The sequence below is a fragment of the Callithrix jacchus genome, chromosome 16, assembly GCF_049354715.1.
Source record: "Callithrix jacchus isolate 240 chromosome 16, calJac240_pri, whole genome shotgun sequence".
Taxonomy (NCBI): domain Eukaryota; kingdom Metazoa; phylum Chordata; class Mammalia; order Primates; family Cebidae; genus Callithrix; species Callithrix jacchus.
The window spans coordinates 5,383,001-5,401,217 of NC_133517.1; the positions used below are offsets into that span (position 1 = coordinate 5,383,001).

Genomic DNA, 18,217 nt, shown 5'->3' on the forward strand with positions numbered 1-18,217 from the left:
GTAATAAGTGTAACATGGGGCCGGGCGCGGTGGCTCACGCCTGTAATCCCAGCACTTTGGGAGGCCGAGGCAGGTGGATCACAAGGTCAAGAGATTGAGACCATCCAGGTCAACATGGTGAAACCCCGTCTCTACTAAAAATACAAAAAATTAGCTGGGCATGGTGGCGCGTGCCTGTAATCCCATCTACTCAGGAGGCTGAGGCAGGAGAATTGCCTGAACCCAGGAGGCGGAGGTTGCGGTGAGCCGAGATCGCGCCATTGCACTCCAGCCTGGGTAACAAGAGCGAAACTCTGTCTCAAAAAAAAAAAAAAACAAAAAAAAACAAAAGTGTAACATGACAAGGAGACATCTTGGAAGCATAAACGATTTAATGTATCTGGAAAAAGCAGAAACATAAAACCCATGTGTGTATCCCCATCATCGGAGAGTATCTGTGGGAGAACAGATGTTTAAGAAGATTGTATGTGAGAAAAAAATGGAAGGAAGGTAAGGTGAAAAAAAGGAAGGAAAAAAGACAGTGAGGGAGGGAGAGTTTGGAAAATAGAAAAATATTTCAGGAAGAGACTGAAGATGTATACAGCGTATTGTCAAGATGTATATAGTGTATTGTTAAATGGCAAGTAATTGTTCGTGACTCAGAGTATATTTCAAGAAATAGCACAGGAAGTGCTGCTAAAAATACTGGCAAGGATGAGATCACGAGTGGTTTGCTACACCGTGTGAGGAAGTTAGGCATTCTCCTTTGGGCAATAGAGAGAAATTCTAAGATTTGAAGCAGAGGTCTGGAGTGGGCACAGGTGCCTTACGTAACTGGGGCTGCAGCATAGTTCAGAGGGACAGGAGAAGAGTTGCATCGGGATTAATCAGAACTGATTCCTCCAGGATGCAGCAATCGAGAGAGAGAGACATTTTAAAAACGAAGACAGTAGACCATAATCACGACCTCCTAGAGGCACGAGTAAGTGTTGAGAAAGAAGAAGTATTTGTTTTTATTAGGAAAACAGTTTACTTGGAGGAGTCAAAAGGATTTTGACAGATGAGAGAATAGAAGTGGATTTGATCTAGAAAAAGGAGATTGACTAAGGTCCACAAACCTGAACGTGTCTGCCCGGCGTGCATCCCTCAGAATCTGTTTCACAGAATTCTGCTTCCAGAGGGCTCAGCCTCCCCACGCCCCCCGCAATCCTACCATTCAGCTCCCGGGGCTTACGATGTCGTAGACCACTGGGAAGAATAAAGTTTGAAATACCATCAAAAGAAGATTTTATATCCAAGCACAGCATGCATTCCATGTTTAGGAAAACATGGTGATATAAACCAGACACCAGCCAGGAAGCCAGAGGAAGCCTGCAGCGGAGGAATGTTGCCGGGTAGCTCAGAAGTGGTCCTTCAACGTTGGAGAGAAAACAATCACCAATCCATCGTTGCATTACTTCTTAAATCTTTGTTTTCTTTTCTTTCTGCCTTGAAGCAAGGAAGGTAAAATGGTGAAACAAGAATGGCAAACATCCCTCCTTCCACAAAACTGGTCACTTGCTTCGAGTAGTAATTCTGAAGGACTGGGAAAATACGGAGCCAAAAAAAAAAAGTGCCAGGATTCTGATACGGCTTGGGGAAGCTGATGTGGCCTGCCCGGCCAGGGACGTGATGCGTGAGGATGCGTGAGGTTGCGTGATGCATGAGAATGCGTGAGGATGCGTGAGGATGCGTGAGGTTGCGTGAGGATGCGTAAGGTTGCGTGAGGTTGTGTGAGGATGCGTGAGGTTGAGTGAGGATGCGTGAGGATGCGTGAGGATGCGTGAGGTTGCGTGAGGATGCGTGAGGTTGCGTGAGGATGCATGAGGTTGCGTGAGGTTGCGTGAGGGTGCGTGAGGTTGCGTGAGGTTGCGTGAGGATGCCTGAGGATGCCTGAGGATGCCTGAGGATGGATGCACTCCAGGTGAGGTGATCAACGCAGATAATATCCAAAGCCTTCCAAAAAGCCCGTCACTGGGGGGCTTTCTTTTAGGATCCCAGACCAGCAAAAGGGGCTCATGACCTGGCTAGGAGCCTGACACCTCCCACTGCTGCAGCTTCCCAGACCACTCTTGTTACAGCAGGCACAGGGGTGAGATGGCTGAAGACCACCATCAAGGACCACTACGAGGAAGAGAAGAGAGACACAGAAAAAATGGTCAGAAAGGGGAAAAGTGGGAAGAGAAATAGTATTATTTTTTAGTATGTGGAAAATTATTTTGTTTCTCTCTCACATCTTTATTGACTAAAATCGGGGGAGATAGAAAAGATGGTTGTTACAGTGCAAAGAGTGAATCTCTGTGTGTAAACATGAAAGAGAAAAAGACAACCGTGAATGGGAGCTCTCCACCTTGGGCAGCCCCAACCAGCTCCCCAGGTTCTCTCTGAGGCCTTTGGGTGTGGACTGGAACCATGCTGCTGGCTTTCATGGGCCTTCAGCTTGCAGACAGCAAACCGTAAGACCCCAGCGACCAAAATCGTGTGAGCCAGACAGTCCTTTACATCTCATTCTATATGTATATATCTGTATCTGTGTCCACTGATTCTACTTCTCTGGTGAACTGTCTAGTACAGTAATATCCACCAAATCAATTTAAATTCTCATCCATTCATGCATCTTTTTTTTTATTTTTAGCGATGACATTAACTTTCCTGCTTCTCATAAAGGGTTATTTTTGGCTGTCAGGGGCCAAATAAATGAATGGACAGATCCACAGCCTGTCTGAAGGCTAAGAGTGTGAGGGAGCAAAGATGAGACACTTCCTCGAGAGCCCTGGCATTCCTTTCTCAGCCCTGCCTCTACCTCAACTTCTGCCTCTAAGACAAATGCAAATGGCCCATGGACTTCTAGAGGTAAGGAAGGACATAAGCTATGTTTTCTATTTTAGACATGCTCATTTTGAAACAATCAAATAGATGTAGAAAAATCTCCACATTTTTTTCCTCCCAAATAGCAATTCTGTCTTTCATATTTATAAAAGAGAAAATCACAGTAGATATAATACTAGTATGTTATGCATTTCTGATACAATTTTTCATAGCCTTTCACAGAATATTGATCACCACTCATAAAGGGCGATGCCAGGTAAGCATCAATTTTCTTTCAGTCTTTATGCATTTTAACTATGTTTTCTGGGAACTTCTTCAAGTCTTCAGGGAACACAGGTGATAAATAAATAGATATATTAATTTTAAAAATTAATCTTCTGGAACAGGATTTTGCTCCAAGCTGCTTGCCTTCAAAAATAGCCTTCCCTATAAATTATAGAGTGTTAATCTACTTTTCAACCCTTATAACTCATCTGCTTTTCTTCTTACATAACTATGTTCTGCATGGCAACCAATCAGTTTTCATCTGGATGTAAAATTTCTTCCCTGTAACATGACTTTCAAAAAGCAACTAAAATTCACATTTTGTTAGCTTTGGCTATAAATATAATTATATTTCCATTATCAAAGTGAAAATATATTTTTCAAAGGGTCAGTATTTCAACACTGACTCACGATTATAATTTACTGATTTAGTACACATATTGTATCCCTAACTTACTGTATATTTGTAGTATGCAGAATCTGCGGTGTGGTAAAGTAGGAAGCTCTGGGAATCTGTCTCCCCACAAGACAGCAACTGCATTGGCAGAATCTGTCAGACGTAACTTTTGGAATTCTTGAGTCTCTGGACAGCTTGCAAATTCCAGCGGAAGGCCTGGGCAGTAAAGCACAGTTAACTGCGGTTGATTTCAGCTCTTAGCACAGGAGCAGCCTCACAGCCTCTACCCATCCCCATGGTTGGAAGCTGGCACATATTCCTGGAGCACCCTGCACACAGGTACGGGAACGCAGGTGGGATAAAGGACCGCGTTCTCCATGGATTGTGAGAATACCAAGGATTATTTTTCTCTAATCACTGATTGGTGCTTCCGATTACAGTGGTGCAGACAAAGAGGATGAGCTCTTGTGCACTTCCCCTCATTGCTGCAAGCCCCTCCTTTCCAGTGGAAGTGACTGCCTGGGTATTTAAAGGGTCAGCACTTTTCTTCCTCCTTTGACATTCTTAGTTTCTCCCTTTTGGGAGTCAGACATGAAACACAAAAACATTCAAAAAGCAACTATATTTATAGGAGAAATTAGAAAGTCATTGTGCATGCTGGGCAAGGTGGCTGACTTCTGTAATCCCAGCACTTTGGAAGGCAGAGGCAGGCAGATCACTTGAGGCCAGGGGTTCGAGACCACCCTGGCTTATCATGGTGAGACCCTATCTCTACCAAAATAAATACAAAAATTAGCCAAGCATGGTGGCACATGCCTGTGGTCCTAGCTACTCAAGAGGTTGAGGAGAGAGGATTGCTTGAGCCTGGGAAGTGGAGGCTGCAGTGAGCCGAGATCCCACCACTGTACTCGAGCCTGGGTGACAGGACGAGACTCAACTTCAAAAAAAAAAAAAGTCAGTCTGCAAGGTATTGGCTCAGAACCAAGCTGAGAAGGCCTGAAGTTCACTGTTCAGGCTGATCCCGGCACAGAGACAACCCACAGCAACTCACAACATTAAGAAAAATAGCAAGATTGTTTTTAAAAGGCGAAAGAGGATAATTTGACTTCCAGAGTTGGCCCATTATTATATTCAAATGTCCAGTTTTCAACCAAAAAAATCACAAGATATTTTTTTAAATGTGAAAGTATAACCTATTAACAAAAGCAACAGAAACTGACATTGACTAGGACCAAGTGGTGAACATGCTTACAAGACTTTGAAAATCTATTTTCAAAGTGAGGCATGGAGAATGTCAAGGAAATGACACACGAATAAAATAGTAATAACAAAAATTAATAGAAAAAAACTAAGAATAAACCAAAATAAATTCTAAAACTAAAAAGTATTAAAATGAAAATTTGCAAAGATTCAAAGATAGATTTGAGCAGGCAGAAGGATTGGCAAACTTTAAAGACATGGCAGGGAAACTGTTGAGGCCAAGGAACAGAAAGAAAATGGATTAAAGAAAAGCAAACCGAGCCTTAGGAGCCTGTGGGACGCCTCACGCAGGCAACACACTAGTTGTGTAAGTTCCAGAAGGAGAAGAGAGGAAGAAGGGGGTAGAGAGATAATTATGGTCTTCCTGCTTCATACACAAAATACAGTGATTTCATTTTTTTTCATTCTTGAAACTGCTAACAAAATATGATATTTTAATTTTTTCCTGATTTCCCTTTAGTTGCCAACAGCCTTAACATACTGCAAATGTTTGACGCAATTGTATATTTCACAAAGAGTAATCAAGGCTTCTATAATCTCTTCCCCAACTCCCGACCCCAACATTATTGCGTTGGGCATAAGGAAACATAAATTATTTCCATGTGACAATGTTTTAAACTGACCAATAATTGCCCGTCATGTAGAGCAGACATTTTGATACATATGGTCATCACTAAGTTATACAAGATAAAGCTGAGGTTTCCTTCCAAAGCTACTGGGGGGTCCTGCCCATATGTTTTGCAAGTTGAGTGACTCTGTGTTCAATGCTCAGTATTATAATATGGTCCCACAGCCTTTAATATATTATTTATAGTAAAATCCTTTTTACATTGATCATTTTAAGTAGCGGTGTGTGAATTTAAATTCTCATTACTTATGTTTAAGAAATAATTTATTAAGGTCACCAAATGTGTAATGATATACATGAGGCGATTTTATCCATACTATGCTTTGAAGATTTATGATCATAGTTTATTTTACAGGAACATTGGTAACTGCAACAATTAATTTTTTGATACTTATTTTGTGATACATCACTTTCATTCATAGATAAGATTTACTAATTTATTAGTTATTGCACATAATGCACACACGAATGTTTAAATGTAGGGGAGTTGAACAAATTAATACCTGGTCACTGGTAGTGGCCTTTTTAGTTTTCTCAGATCTTCAGGTCTTTACGTATAAAAATTTGTTTATTTTGGAAAATTCCTTACAGGAGTTTGCTAAAGGTTACTCAGTAGTTTTCTGAAACATTTTTTGAGTTTCCCTCTATGCAGTATCCTTTTCATGACATGTTATATATGGCCTTTATAACAAGAAGTACATAGATTCCCAAAGAATCCTGAAGATATAGAACTAAATCTGAATATGAAAGGAACAAGATGGTTTTCTTTACTGACTTTCTGTTCTTGATATCTCCGACTTACAAACTGACAGAGGGAAAATTGAGAGTGTACTACTATTCTAGATATTTAAATTCAAAGTACATTCTTTAGCCGAGAAAGAAAATCACATGCTCTTTTCAATACCTTACCATAGAGAAATGAATAATGAAATTTGTATTTTGTTACTCATAGTTAATACTTGCCACTATGAATATTTGCTACAGTAAGTATAGCTGCTGTAACCCTGTAGCCTCTTCCCAGTGACAACTGCATATTATAGAGGGTACAATACACATTTCTGTCCACCCCTCTGACCACCAAATGTTTAAATGCATTTTTTTGTACAAGTAAAACTCATGCATTTTTCTCCCCAAGAGACAGTCCAAAGTTAAACTCAGCTCAAAGTGGGTATGACGAAGTTTTCTCCGTCAGCGTTTCATCCTTTTGGCCCACCTGCTTACAAAATTTAAAACAAGCTATCTGCCTCCTCATGTATATACTAGTATACGATGGTGGGGCATGATTAGAATAACCTCAAGAAAAACTGCAGCTGACAAAAGGGAAGCTTGGGATCCACACGGCAGTCACTGATCCATAGCAGTGATGAAATCCTGATGGCCAAGTTGTAGAAGAAGGCACATTTTTTCCAGAAGGGTGTGGAAAGACCCTCAATTAACTCCAGTTCTGCTATCTGGGGAGATTTCCTTGTGTGACATTGTTTGACGCTGGCTGGACCCTCTGTGGGTGCCCTTCCCTTGACATCATCCCCCCAGGGCCACATCTGGGGGGCTTTGGGAATCTTCTAATTTGTTTGTTTCCTGTCAATTTGATGTGCCTGCACTTGGCTAAAGTTGTTTTCTAGGAGTTGTCCTCAAGCCCTTGTTTGCTCTTTATCTCTCCATCCCTATGCATTTTTCTTTCAATTGAATTGTGGCTGCCATCATGCCATTTGAAGCAACAGAACTTAGTTGAGAACAAATCTGCTTACATCTGATCTCTGTTCTAGAATTGTGTCCCCATTTTAACCAATCAATCCCTACAGGGCCTTTTTTGTTCAAGTCTTTTTCAGTGTCACCTCTTACTGTTTGCAGTCCCAAATGTCTGTGTTCTCGTTTATCCTTTGCCTCCAATCCTCAAAGAGACTGCTCTTGCCTGAATAATTAGCTGCCTCTCCTAGACTAAAAAAGAACTTAAAAGCATCAACCTACATTTAAAAATATACTTTTAAGAGGAGTTTTCATTTCCCCAGTGACCAACAGAGTCATTACTTGACATGAAAGTTTTCATTTTATATTTTATGAATCTGAGAATGTTTTATACATCAGTCTAATTAAAGAAGCCTTCCCCTTAGATTTAATCTGAAGGCAAGGAATAATTAAAACATTTTCATTTATATTATAGTATATGTATATGGGGAAAAGTAATAGATATTTATATTTAATGTTCATCTTTATTAAAATTATCCTAATTATGCACATGAATTTGTCTGGGTCAGAGACGGATTTCTTATTAAAACCTCATGGTAAACAATAAGTATGTAGGTCCCCTTACCATAGTCATTTCTCCTGGGGTGTCATAAGACCCAGGGCAATCGTTCTGCCAGGCACTCCTAACAAGTGTAATGGGCTGGAGTCACACTCAAAGAAGTGTAATGGGCTGGAGTCACACTCAAAGAAGTGTAATGGGCTGGAGTCACACTCAAAGAAGTGTAATGGGCTGGAGTCACACTCAAAGAAGTGTAATGGGCTGGAGTCACACTCAAAGAAGTGTAATGGGCTGGAGTCACACTTTTGAATGGAAATAACACCCCCTCTGGAGGAGCCAGATTGTCTCATGTATCGGGCCCTTTAAAACCTAGACCCTGTTTCCAAGTCTCCAAGCCTCCTTCCTCCTTGAACTGTGATTACAGTCATCCCTCAGTATCCATGGGAGTGTCCAGGAACCCCTCAGATATCAAAGTGAGCACTCAAGTTCCTTATAGAAAATGCTGGAGTATTGGCATATAACTTATACACATCCTCCAGTATACGTTAAATCACCCCTCAATTACTTATAATACCTAAAACAATATAAATGCTATTTATACTATATTGTTTAGGGATTAATTACAAGAAAAATAATGTCTATCTGTTCATTACAGGTGTAATTATCTTCTTTTTTCTTTCAAATATTTTCAAGCCCCAGTTGGTTGAGGTCCATGTATGTGGAACCCACAGACATGAAGGTCTGACTGTACCTAAAAGGAGAAGGCCCCCCCACTCCCAGGGACTGGAGGCTTAACCTGAGGGGCTAATCTGGGCTGGAATCTTTGGCCTTCTTAGGGAGATCAGTGACGTTTTATTATGCTCTAGGAAATAAGCAATTGGCAGGACGAATGTCTCTAGACCTGATCCTCTTAATATGTCCAGAGTCCAGAAGGTCAGGTTTATGACAGGAGCACTGAGAAACCCACAAAAGTTTTACTCCTTTATTGTAAGGCCCAATATCTGACGACCAACAGAGAGCTTTCCAGGGAGCCTCATCCTGTAGGGACCTTTTCAGGTATTGCTAGTTTGCCTGGAGACCCTCAACATGAACCTAGACCAATTTTTTTAATAATATATATTTTATTGCATTTTAGGTTTTGGGTTACATGTGAAGAACATGCAAGATTGTTGCACAGGCACATACATGGCAATGTGCTTTGCTGCCTTCCTCCCCATCACCTATATCTGGCATTTCTCCCCAAGTTATCCCTCCCCAAATCCCCACCCCTGCCACTGTCCCTCCCCAGTTTCCCCCTGACCCCAGTGTGTGTTGCTCCCTTCCTTGTGTACATGTGTTCTCATTGTTCAACACCCACCTATGAGTGAGAACATGCGGTGTTTGATTTTCTGTTCTTGCATCAGTCCAATTTTAATTAAAAAATAAAAACTGCTTCCAACCTCTGCTCTCTGTCAATAACCACTGCTCCTTGTCCTTATTTCTCTCTAGATCATAAATGTCCCTAAAGACAAATGTTCCTACAACTCTTTCAGTATACCCGATTGCTTCTGTGGAGAAATACCCAGTTATAGGCCACATGTGAAAAAGCAAGGTGTGGAATGGTGGGCCTGGTATACTACCATATGGGAAGGGTGATAAAAGCAGCATAAGTCATTGCTTGTTATGACGGAATTTTATGTACAGACACATGTACACTCCATGGATGGAAGCTGCATTTCTCTGAATTTTTAATAGTTTTGATTTTAAAATCTCTAAACAATTCACGTAATTTTTAAAAACAATAAAAATGAGAGAGAATCCCTACAAATATACAACAAAATGAAATAGTTAAACCTGATCATATTTCATGTTGGTGGCTAAAACACACAAAGAGACATTCAAAGGATCTTTAAAATGCAATCATAATAATTTGACTATTCATTTGCCAAAAGAAGTCCAAATAAACTGTGAAGTCTATTAAGTAATCATACTCAGTAAGAATATAGTGTAGTTGTTTTGAAATCATAATAAAACCACTACAATTTATTTTAAAGACATCAGAAGCCAGAATTTTTAGCTAAAGAAATAAAAGAGGGGCCAGGCACAGTGGCTCACTCCTGTAATCCCAGCACTTTGAGAGGCCAAGGAGGGTGAATCACAAGGTCAGGAAATCAAGACCAGCCTGGCCAGCATGGGGAAACCCTATCTCTACTAAAAATATGAAAAATTTGCTGGGGCATGGTGGTGGGCACCTGTAATTCCAGCTACTCTGGAGATTGAGGCAGGAGAATTACTTGAACCTGGGAGGCAGAGGTTGCAGTCAGCTTAAATCATGTCACTGCACTCCAGCTTGGGCAACAGAGCGAGGCTCTGTCAAAAAGAAGAAGAAGATGATGAAGAAGGAGGAGGAGGAGGAGGAGAAGGAGGAAAGGAAGGAAGGAGGAAGAAAGAAAAAGAGGAAGAAGAGAAGAAGAAGAAAAGAAGAAGAAGAAGAAGAAAGAAGAAACCTGTGAAAATAAAGTATTAACTGAAAACACTGGTGTCTTAAATCTGAATTGGAAAGATCAGTCTAAACTTGCAATTCATGTCTCTCTTTGCCCGACCTAAGGTTATGACAGGATTCTTCTGTAATTTTCATCTAAAAGGTTTCTAGTTATCCTTCTCATAGGCAGCTTCACAATCAAACTGCAGTTGATTTTGGTGTACGACATAAAGAACAACATTGGTTTTTTCATTTTCTCCCCTGTGTTCTAAAATTAAATTGTTTTCCTAATGCAGTCTATGTTTACATTTTGTTGGATTTTAATTGTTACACTTTTAAGAAATTTTGCATTTCTATTTTTTGTTAAAATATTAAAACATTTATTTGACTTAACTCCTTCCTTAATTTATATAATTATTTTATGTGTTCTAATGTTACACATATGTGTATTATATGTAATGAAGTTACCCTTTCTTTTCCTCTTTCTTTATGCATTTCTGTATTCAAATCTGCAATCGTTTATCTCCCACTTGAAGCCCGGCCTGTAATAACTCTTACAACTATCTTAATGTACCATCCTTTCCATTTATTTTTTGAAAACGTCTTCATTTCTTATTAATATGTTAATTTTCCCATGATTTAAATGTGGACTCTGTCCATCCAGCTCATGAATGATGTCATTTCATCATCGTCTGGCTTTCCATCACTTTCATTGAGAAGTCAGCTTTAGATTTAGTTTTGCTCTTCTGAAGGTGATGTGTCTTCTTTTGTTACCTATTTGTAGGGTCTTCTCTTTGCCTTTCAGCATTTTGTTATAACTATTTCCTTTGTATTTATTCTGCTTGGCAGTAGCAGAACTTCCTGACTCTGTGGGTGAATAATTTTCATCAGTTTGGCAAAATATTTAGCCATTATCTCTGCTCTTTTGCATATATTTTTGGAGTCTCTTTCTGAGACCCAAATTACAGAATATACCAATTTCCCCACATATTCCTTATTCTATTTCTTGTATGATTTTTTGTTCTCTCCATGTTTCTACTTTGAATATTTTCTACATGTCTTCTACTTTGCAAGTGTCATATTCTTGTGTCTAATCTCCTAAATCCACTTTACTGAGTTCATAATTAAATACATCTTTTAATTCTGGAATTTTCATTTAAATTTTTTAAAATTCGAATTCTCTTTTCATATATTTTCTCCATCTTCCTAGTTCTATAGATATTAATGATAGTTATTTAAAGTCCCTGTTGCTAACCCTGCATCTGAATTAACTTCAGATCTATTTCTATTTTCTGCGTTTCTTCTTGAGTTTTAATACAATTAATATTATTTATGTGTCTAGGAATCGATAGGCTGCCAGCTCTATATATAAGCAAGATTCAATATAGTATCTTCTTCCACAAATGTTCAGCCTTTGCTTTGCTAGGGAGACGCAGTGGTGAGGGATCACTTGCTCTGATCCTGGGCTGAGACGAATCAGGCGATTACTAATTTCGGAAGTTTCCATCTACTGTGGTGCTTCCTGTAAACGCCGTGAATCTCTCCTGACTTCCAGATGAGGTTATGGTGCAAGCAGCACTGTCCTTCTCCTAAATAGGTTCTGAAGTGCAGTTCCGGCTTCTTACTAAAAGCCTGCTCACACATTCCTCTGATTTTCACAGCACTAATGCTTCACTTCTTAGTCTGCCTGCTATACAATTCCACTTCAGAATTTGCCAGATTTATTTAGGAGGAAGCTGGCTCCGCTTGCACACTATTTGTTAGCCTTGAGACCCTGTTTTCTGTCCTCTTCGTGCACAGCCTGCATAGTGAAACTTCTTTCTTTCTTTTTATTTTATTATTTTATTAATTTATATTGCATTTTAGGTTTTGGGGTACATGTGAAGAACATGCAAGATAGTTGCATAGGTACACACATGGCAGTGTGATTTGCTGCCTTCCTTCCCCTCATCTATATCTGGCATTTCTCCCCATGCTATCTCTCCCCAACTCCCCATCCCTGTCTTAAGTTGGAAAATGGCTTTAAAGCAAAAGCTGCTGTCGCTGGGGAGCTCCTCTCCTTGGTAGCCCCATTTCACAGCCCTGCTTCCCTGTGCTTGGTCATTTCAAGAGATCTCAGTCTTGGATACATGTAAGCATATTTTTAAAAATCGTCTACATTATTTAAGAGCTCTCAGTTGGACTTTTGATCAATTGCAATCTATCTTGAATCGGATTATGTGATTAATTTATACATTATGCATAAACGATAGCATTTCTGGTGTGAGGTCATGGAAGGAACAAAACACCACCCTATAAAGATTTCCACCAGTCCTCTAGATCTAGCTACTGGCTTGCAGATAGGAGTTAGAAGAACCTGTTAAGACTTCAAAGGAATACATCATCTATACAAAAAATGTGCTAGATTGGTCAGGACAAGAGACCTATAAATGAAAACAAAGAAGGAGGAATTTGGGACTGCATAGTCTAAAAGAGATTTAAGAAATATATAAAACAAAGGTAACATACTGACTTTATTTTTATCCTGTTTCAAACAAACTCTCCATAAAATATATTTGTAATCCAATTGAGAAAATTTGAACATAGACTGAATATTAGATAATATTAGGAATTATTGTTTATTTTTTAGTTACAACTATGGTAATGTTATGTTTTGTGTGTGTGTGTGTGTGTGTGTGTGTGTGTGTGTTTTAGAGTCTTGCTCTGTCACCAGGCGCCAGGCTGGAGTGCAATGGCGTGATCTTGGCTCACCGCAACCTCCGCCTCCTGAGTTCAGGCAATTCTCCTGCCTCAGCCTCCCAAATAGCTGGGATTACAGGCACGTGCCACCATGCCCAGCTAATTTTTTGTATTTTTAGTAGAGACGGGGGTTTCACCATGTTGACCAGAATGGTCTCGATCTCTTGACCTCATGATCCACCCGCCTCGGCCTCCCAAAGTGTTGGGATTACAGGCGTGAGCCACCGTGCCCGGCCGGCATTTTCTTTTGATTTGCATTCAGTCCTATTCAACACAATTATTTCATATGGAGTCTATGTCCTTCTCCTTCCCACCAAACCTCAGTGCCATCCCCAGTGTATTATTCCAGTGGCTCTAGCAATTCAGAGTATGTTTTGGGGTGGACTGAAAGTGAAAAAGGTAGTGATGCTTCTCCCACTAGGAGGAGGAAATTCCGTTTCCTTTCCTTGTTCTCTTTGGTGGGGCAGGGAGGTCAAGTAAGCAATAGATACCTTCTCTCTCAGATGACCAGTAGTTATCAGGCTATTTCATTTTCTGTTGGTTACATTGGAAGCAACAGGTGACAATTACCTTGATTGCAGGTGACAAGATCATGATCTCCCTTTCCTATCTACAGGAAGGGAGGAATGGAAGAACCAAGAATACTGGTAGAAAATACAACTATAAGTGCTAACATATTAATAATTACATTAAATATTAATGAACTAATTTCTAATTAGCAAACAATTATTGTGAAATCTGTACACTTAAAAATACTTATTTCTGAGTCATTCCCTCAGTCCTCTTCCACTAGATCAGGAATTTTGCCCTGATATGTCTACAATGTATCTGTAGCACAAAACACTCACACTTTCAGCATTCTAACAGAAACCTTTTTTATCTCTGACTTATCGAAGACCATTATGAACTTGCTTGTAGAGATTTAAGTGAGAAAGAAGGTAATTTCATTTTGTAGAAAATGTTTACTGTGTTTCTAAATTGAAATTTTTAAAAATCACATGAAGGATATGGACAATGAAGATATTATTTTATGTTTTCCTTCTCCATTAATGGGAAAAATAGAAATGGTTTTGAGTTTTTTTTTTTAACCTTTCTTGTTATAAGTTGCCAGAAAAGCTTAATTTTTCAGAGGGTGAATAGTAGGCATATAATTCTGTTTTTGAAGGTTTAAAAGCTGCCGAATAATGTTCAGCCAGCACTTATTTCTTCATTCAACTCAACTTCAACCTAATGAAATAACACACAGGCAGATAAGTCATAAACTACAAGAATACAAGTACAGGCATACTTTGAAGATATTGAAAGCTTGGTTCCAGATGACTGCAATAAATCAAACATCACAATAAAGGAAGTCACATTTTTGGTTTCCCAGTACGTATAAAAGTTATGTTTATGCTGTGCTGGAATCTACCAAGGGTGCGACAGCATTATGTCTAAAAGAGCAATGTACTTACTTAAAGAATACCTTATTAATTGAAAAAATGCTAAGAATTATCTGAATTTTCACCAAGTAATAATCTTTTTGCTGGTGGAGGGTCTTGTCTTGATGTTGATGGCTGTTGACTAATCAGGGTGGGGTTCCTGAGGGTTGCAGTGGCTGTGGCAATTTCTTAAAGTAAGAAAACCTTAAAATTTGTTACACTGATTGACTCTTTTCATGAAAAACTCCTCTTAGCATGAAGTGGTGTTTGACAGAATTTTACTCAGAGGATTTCTTTCAAAATTGGAGTCAGTTCTCTCAAACTCTGGGGCTGCTTTATCAACTAAGTTTATGGACTGTTCTAAGTCATTTGTTGTCATTTCAACAATGTTCACAACATCTTCATCAGAAGTAGATTTCATCTCAAGAAATCACTTCCTGTGCTCATACATAAAAAGCAACTCCTCACCTTTCAAGTGTTATCCTGAGATTACAGCAATTTACTCATGTTTTCAGGCTTCACTTCTAATTCTGCTTTTCTTTCTATTTCCATCACATTTACACTTACTTCTTCTACTGAAGTCTTGACATCCATGAAGGGTGAATCAACTTCTCTAAACTCCTGTTAATGTTGACTTTTGACCTTCTCTCATCATTATCTGTGGCAGCCATTGCCTTGCAACATGAATTTCTTAAGTAATAAGACTTGAAAGGCAAAAGTAGTCTTTGATTAATGGGCTGTAGAATAGAGGTTGTGTTACCAAGCATGAAAACAATATTAATCTCCTTGTATGTCTCCGTTAGAGTTCTTGAGTGACTAGGTACACAGTCAATGAACAGTAATATTTTAAAAGAGATTGAGAGAAGTTGGTCTCAACAGTGGACTTAAAATATTCAGTGATCCATGCTGTAAACAGATCTGCTGTCATCCAGCTTTGTTGTTCCATTTAGGGAGCACAGGCAGAGTAGATTTAGCATAATTCTCAAGGGTCCTAGTATTTTTAGTATGGTAAATGAGCATTGGAAAGTCACCGTCTGCAACAGTCCTTAGGAAGAGAGTCAGCCTGTCCTTTGAGGTTCTGAAGCCAAGCATGACTTCTTTCTAGCTATAAAAGTCTTAGATAGCATATTCTTCCAGCAGAAGGCTGTTTAACTACACTGAAATGTTGTCGTTTAGTGTAGCCACCTTCATCAATTATCTGCACTAGATCTTCTGGGGAACTTGCTGCAGTTTCTGCATCAGCACTTGCTGCGTCATCTTGCACTTTCAGGTTATGGAAACAGCTTCTTTCCTTAAACCTCATGAACCAGCCTCTGCTAGCTTCAACCTTTCCTTCTGAAGCTTCCTCAACTCTCAGCTTTCATAGATTTGAAGACAGTTAGTGCTTTGTTCTGGATTAGGCTTTGGCTTCAGGGACAGTTGCTGCTGGTTTGATCTTCTTTCTAAACCACAGGAATTTTTTTCCGTTCCAACAATGAGGCTGCTTTGCTTTTTTTATACTTCACGTGCTTGCTGGAGAAACACGTTCAATTTTTTAAAAGATATTTTCCTTTGCATTCAAAACTTGGCTGTTTAGTGGAAGAGGGAGGCCTAGCTTCTGGACTATCTCTGCTTTTAACATGCCTTCCTCATTAAGTTTAACTACTTCTCCCTTTTGATTCAAAGTGAGAGTCTTGCGATTTTCTTCTCACTTGAACACTTGGAGGCCATTGTAGGGTTATTAATGAACCTAATTTTAATACCGTGTGTCTCAGAGAATAGGCAGGACAGAGGAGAAGGAAAGAGACTGAACAGCCGGCCGATGGAACAGTCAGAACACACCCAACATTATCGATCAAGTCTGCCCTCTTATATGGGTACAGTTCGTGGCACCCCAAAACAATCACAACAGTAAAATCCAAGACCACTGGTTACAGATCACTATGCGGATATCATAATAATGAAAATTTCAGAACACTGTGAGAAGTACCAAAGTGTGACACAGATACATCAAGTGCCTGACTGCTACTGGTAAAATGTTGCGGATAGACTTGCCCCATGCAGGGTTACTACAGGCCATTCATTTGTAAAGAAAAAAACCTGTATTCGCAAAGTGCAATAAAGCAAAGTGTCTGTATCTAAACGCTTTAAAGAGCCACCTATTAATATGTAAGTAAAGTATTCTGATTGTTCTTGGCATTATTAGTCAATTCAAGTTTTATATAATTACCTGTTCGCAGATTTTCTTTCAGTGGTGCTAAAATTAACTCATTTATCATGCTTCATTTTATGTTTAGTTCCTATAGAACATACAAAAATAATTTTTTAAATAAGATTTCATTCCAAGCAGCTATTTCCCATTAGACAACTCTATGAGAAGTTTGCACAGGAATACATCTCATATTCACCAGAAAGGACATTTTTTAACTTTGTTGAGACCAAGTAACTGATTTTTCCATTTATCAGTAATATCACTTTCTACCCTGACTTCAGGCTTTTTTCTTGTGTTATTTTTACAAAAATTCTATTTCTAATAACATGTATTAATATGCCTACTAGCTCAGAGGTCTGTTCTATTTCTTCCAATTACTGGTATTGATGGATAAATTATCAACATCAATGTTTTGATAAAAAAGACAAAATAATAAACCACCACCAAAAATCTCACATACATCTGAATATATATTATGGAAAAAAATGCATTTAGGTTTTCAAAAGAGTAAGAATAGTATCAGTGCTTCTTTTTTATCTAAATGTATGTCTGAATGCCCACACATAAAATTCAAAATATTCATTGAAAAGATCAATGAATGCTTTAGAATTGTGGTCAGAGCATTAAAAGCTTTGGAAAAATAAATATGCTTTTATAGGTTTTTTTTAAAAAAAATCAATGTTGTCTGAATTATCAATTGCCTTTGGTATACACCATCCTGCTTAAATAGTTATAAAAGCTATAGTAATTAAAATATATGATTTCTTTTTTTTCACATGAGCATATCAAAAGTTCCAGTAAAGAAAAGAATATAGTACCAGCGTTTTATAGGGGGAATATTGCAAATTCCCTATTTTTGCATTCAGTGATATTTTTATTGAGTCTTTGATAATGTAGATTTTTTTGGAATGACAATAGAAATTTCACTCTGAGTTGCAAGGAATGGGCTGACTGAATAACATTACATGTGTGAGGGGCCATTATAATAGATTATCACATATAGGTTGCCTTGCCTTGGGAAGTGACCCTGAAGTTTATATCAAAAAGTAATTCTAAGAATTATGAAAACAAAGAGCTGTTTAGTGAATTGGAGACTCTATAATGTTTGACAGAAGCCCAATAGGAATATGATAGCAGACACTCAACACAGCATCTATTGGGCAATAATCATGCTGTTCTGTTGGCTTTGTTACAAGAATATTCATACAAGTGAGGAGAAATGCAGAAAGGCGTTACTTTATTCTGGGCAGAATCTACACCTTCATAGGTGGAATAAACCCAAATTGACAAGCTCCTGCTGACTATTAGTATGATAATGTCACAGACCATGAGAGCAAAATGAATGGAAGAAAACAGGCAACCCTGATTTTCACAGAAAAGCATAGAGAGCAGGAGCTCAGCATTGGGAGGGAATGATTGGTAACAGCTCACCTAGTAAGAGTCCCAAGAAAATGTCAAGCCTAAACATAACTGAAAACTCCGTTGTTATTTTCATTTCCATTTTACAAACTAAAATGAAAATCAAAGACCAAAATGATTAAGACATCAATCCAGTGTCTCAGGATAAGTGGGAGGACCGATTTAAAACTTATGTCTGCCTGTTTTCAATTTCCTTGTTCAGTGTGTTTCTTTGTTTTATTTTAAAACTTTCCAGCTTCATAAAGGCTAGGAACGAAAGAGGTGTTCATTATGCAGGATGGTCTAAGGCAGGCTTCGGTCCCAAGCACCTCAGTGCCTGCAGTCTGCATCCGGAGCTCCACCACA

General features: G+C 38.9%; 1 protein-coding gene and 1 long non-coding RNA gene across 3 annotated transcripts in view; one reads left to right on the forward strand and one right to left on the reverse strand.

Annotated features, from left to right (window-relative positions):
• Positions 1–1,873: 1,873 nt before the first annotated feature.
• LOC144579816 (uncharacterized) lies at positions 1,874–10,339 on the forward strand. Its single transcript, XR_013528229.1, has 3 exons — positions 1,874–2,871; positions 3,060–3,847; positions 8,777–10,339. It is a non-coding gene; the product is annotated as an uncharacterized LOC144579816 (long non-coding RNA).
• LOC128929851 (uncharacterized) overlaps positions 1,952–18,217 on the reverse strand; it is a 32,909-nt gene continuing 16,643 nt past the window's right edge. For both annotated transcript variants that reach the window (XM_078353528.1, XM_078353529.1), the window contains 3 exons: positions 16,472–16,541; positions 3,569–3,724; positions 1,952–2,142 (listed from right to left, as the gene is read on the reverse strand). In XM_078353528.1, coding sequence (XP_078209654.1) covers positions 1,952–2,142; positions 3,569–3,724; positions 16,472–16,520 — 396 coding nt within the window. In that variant the 5' untranslated portion in view covers positions 16,521–16,541. The remainder of the gene's footprint in view (positions 2,143–3,568; positions 3,725–16,471; positions 16,542–18,217) is intronic.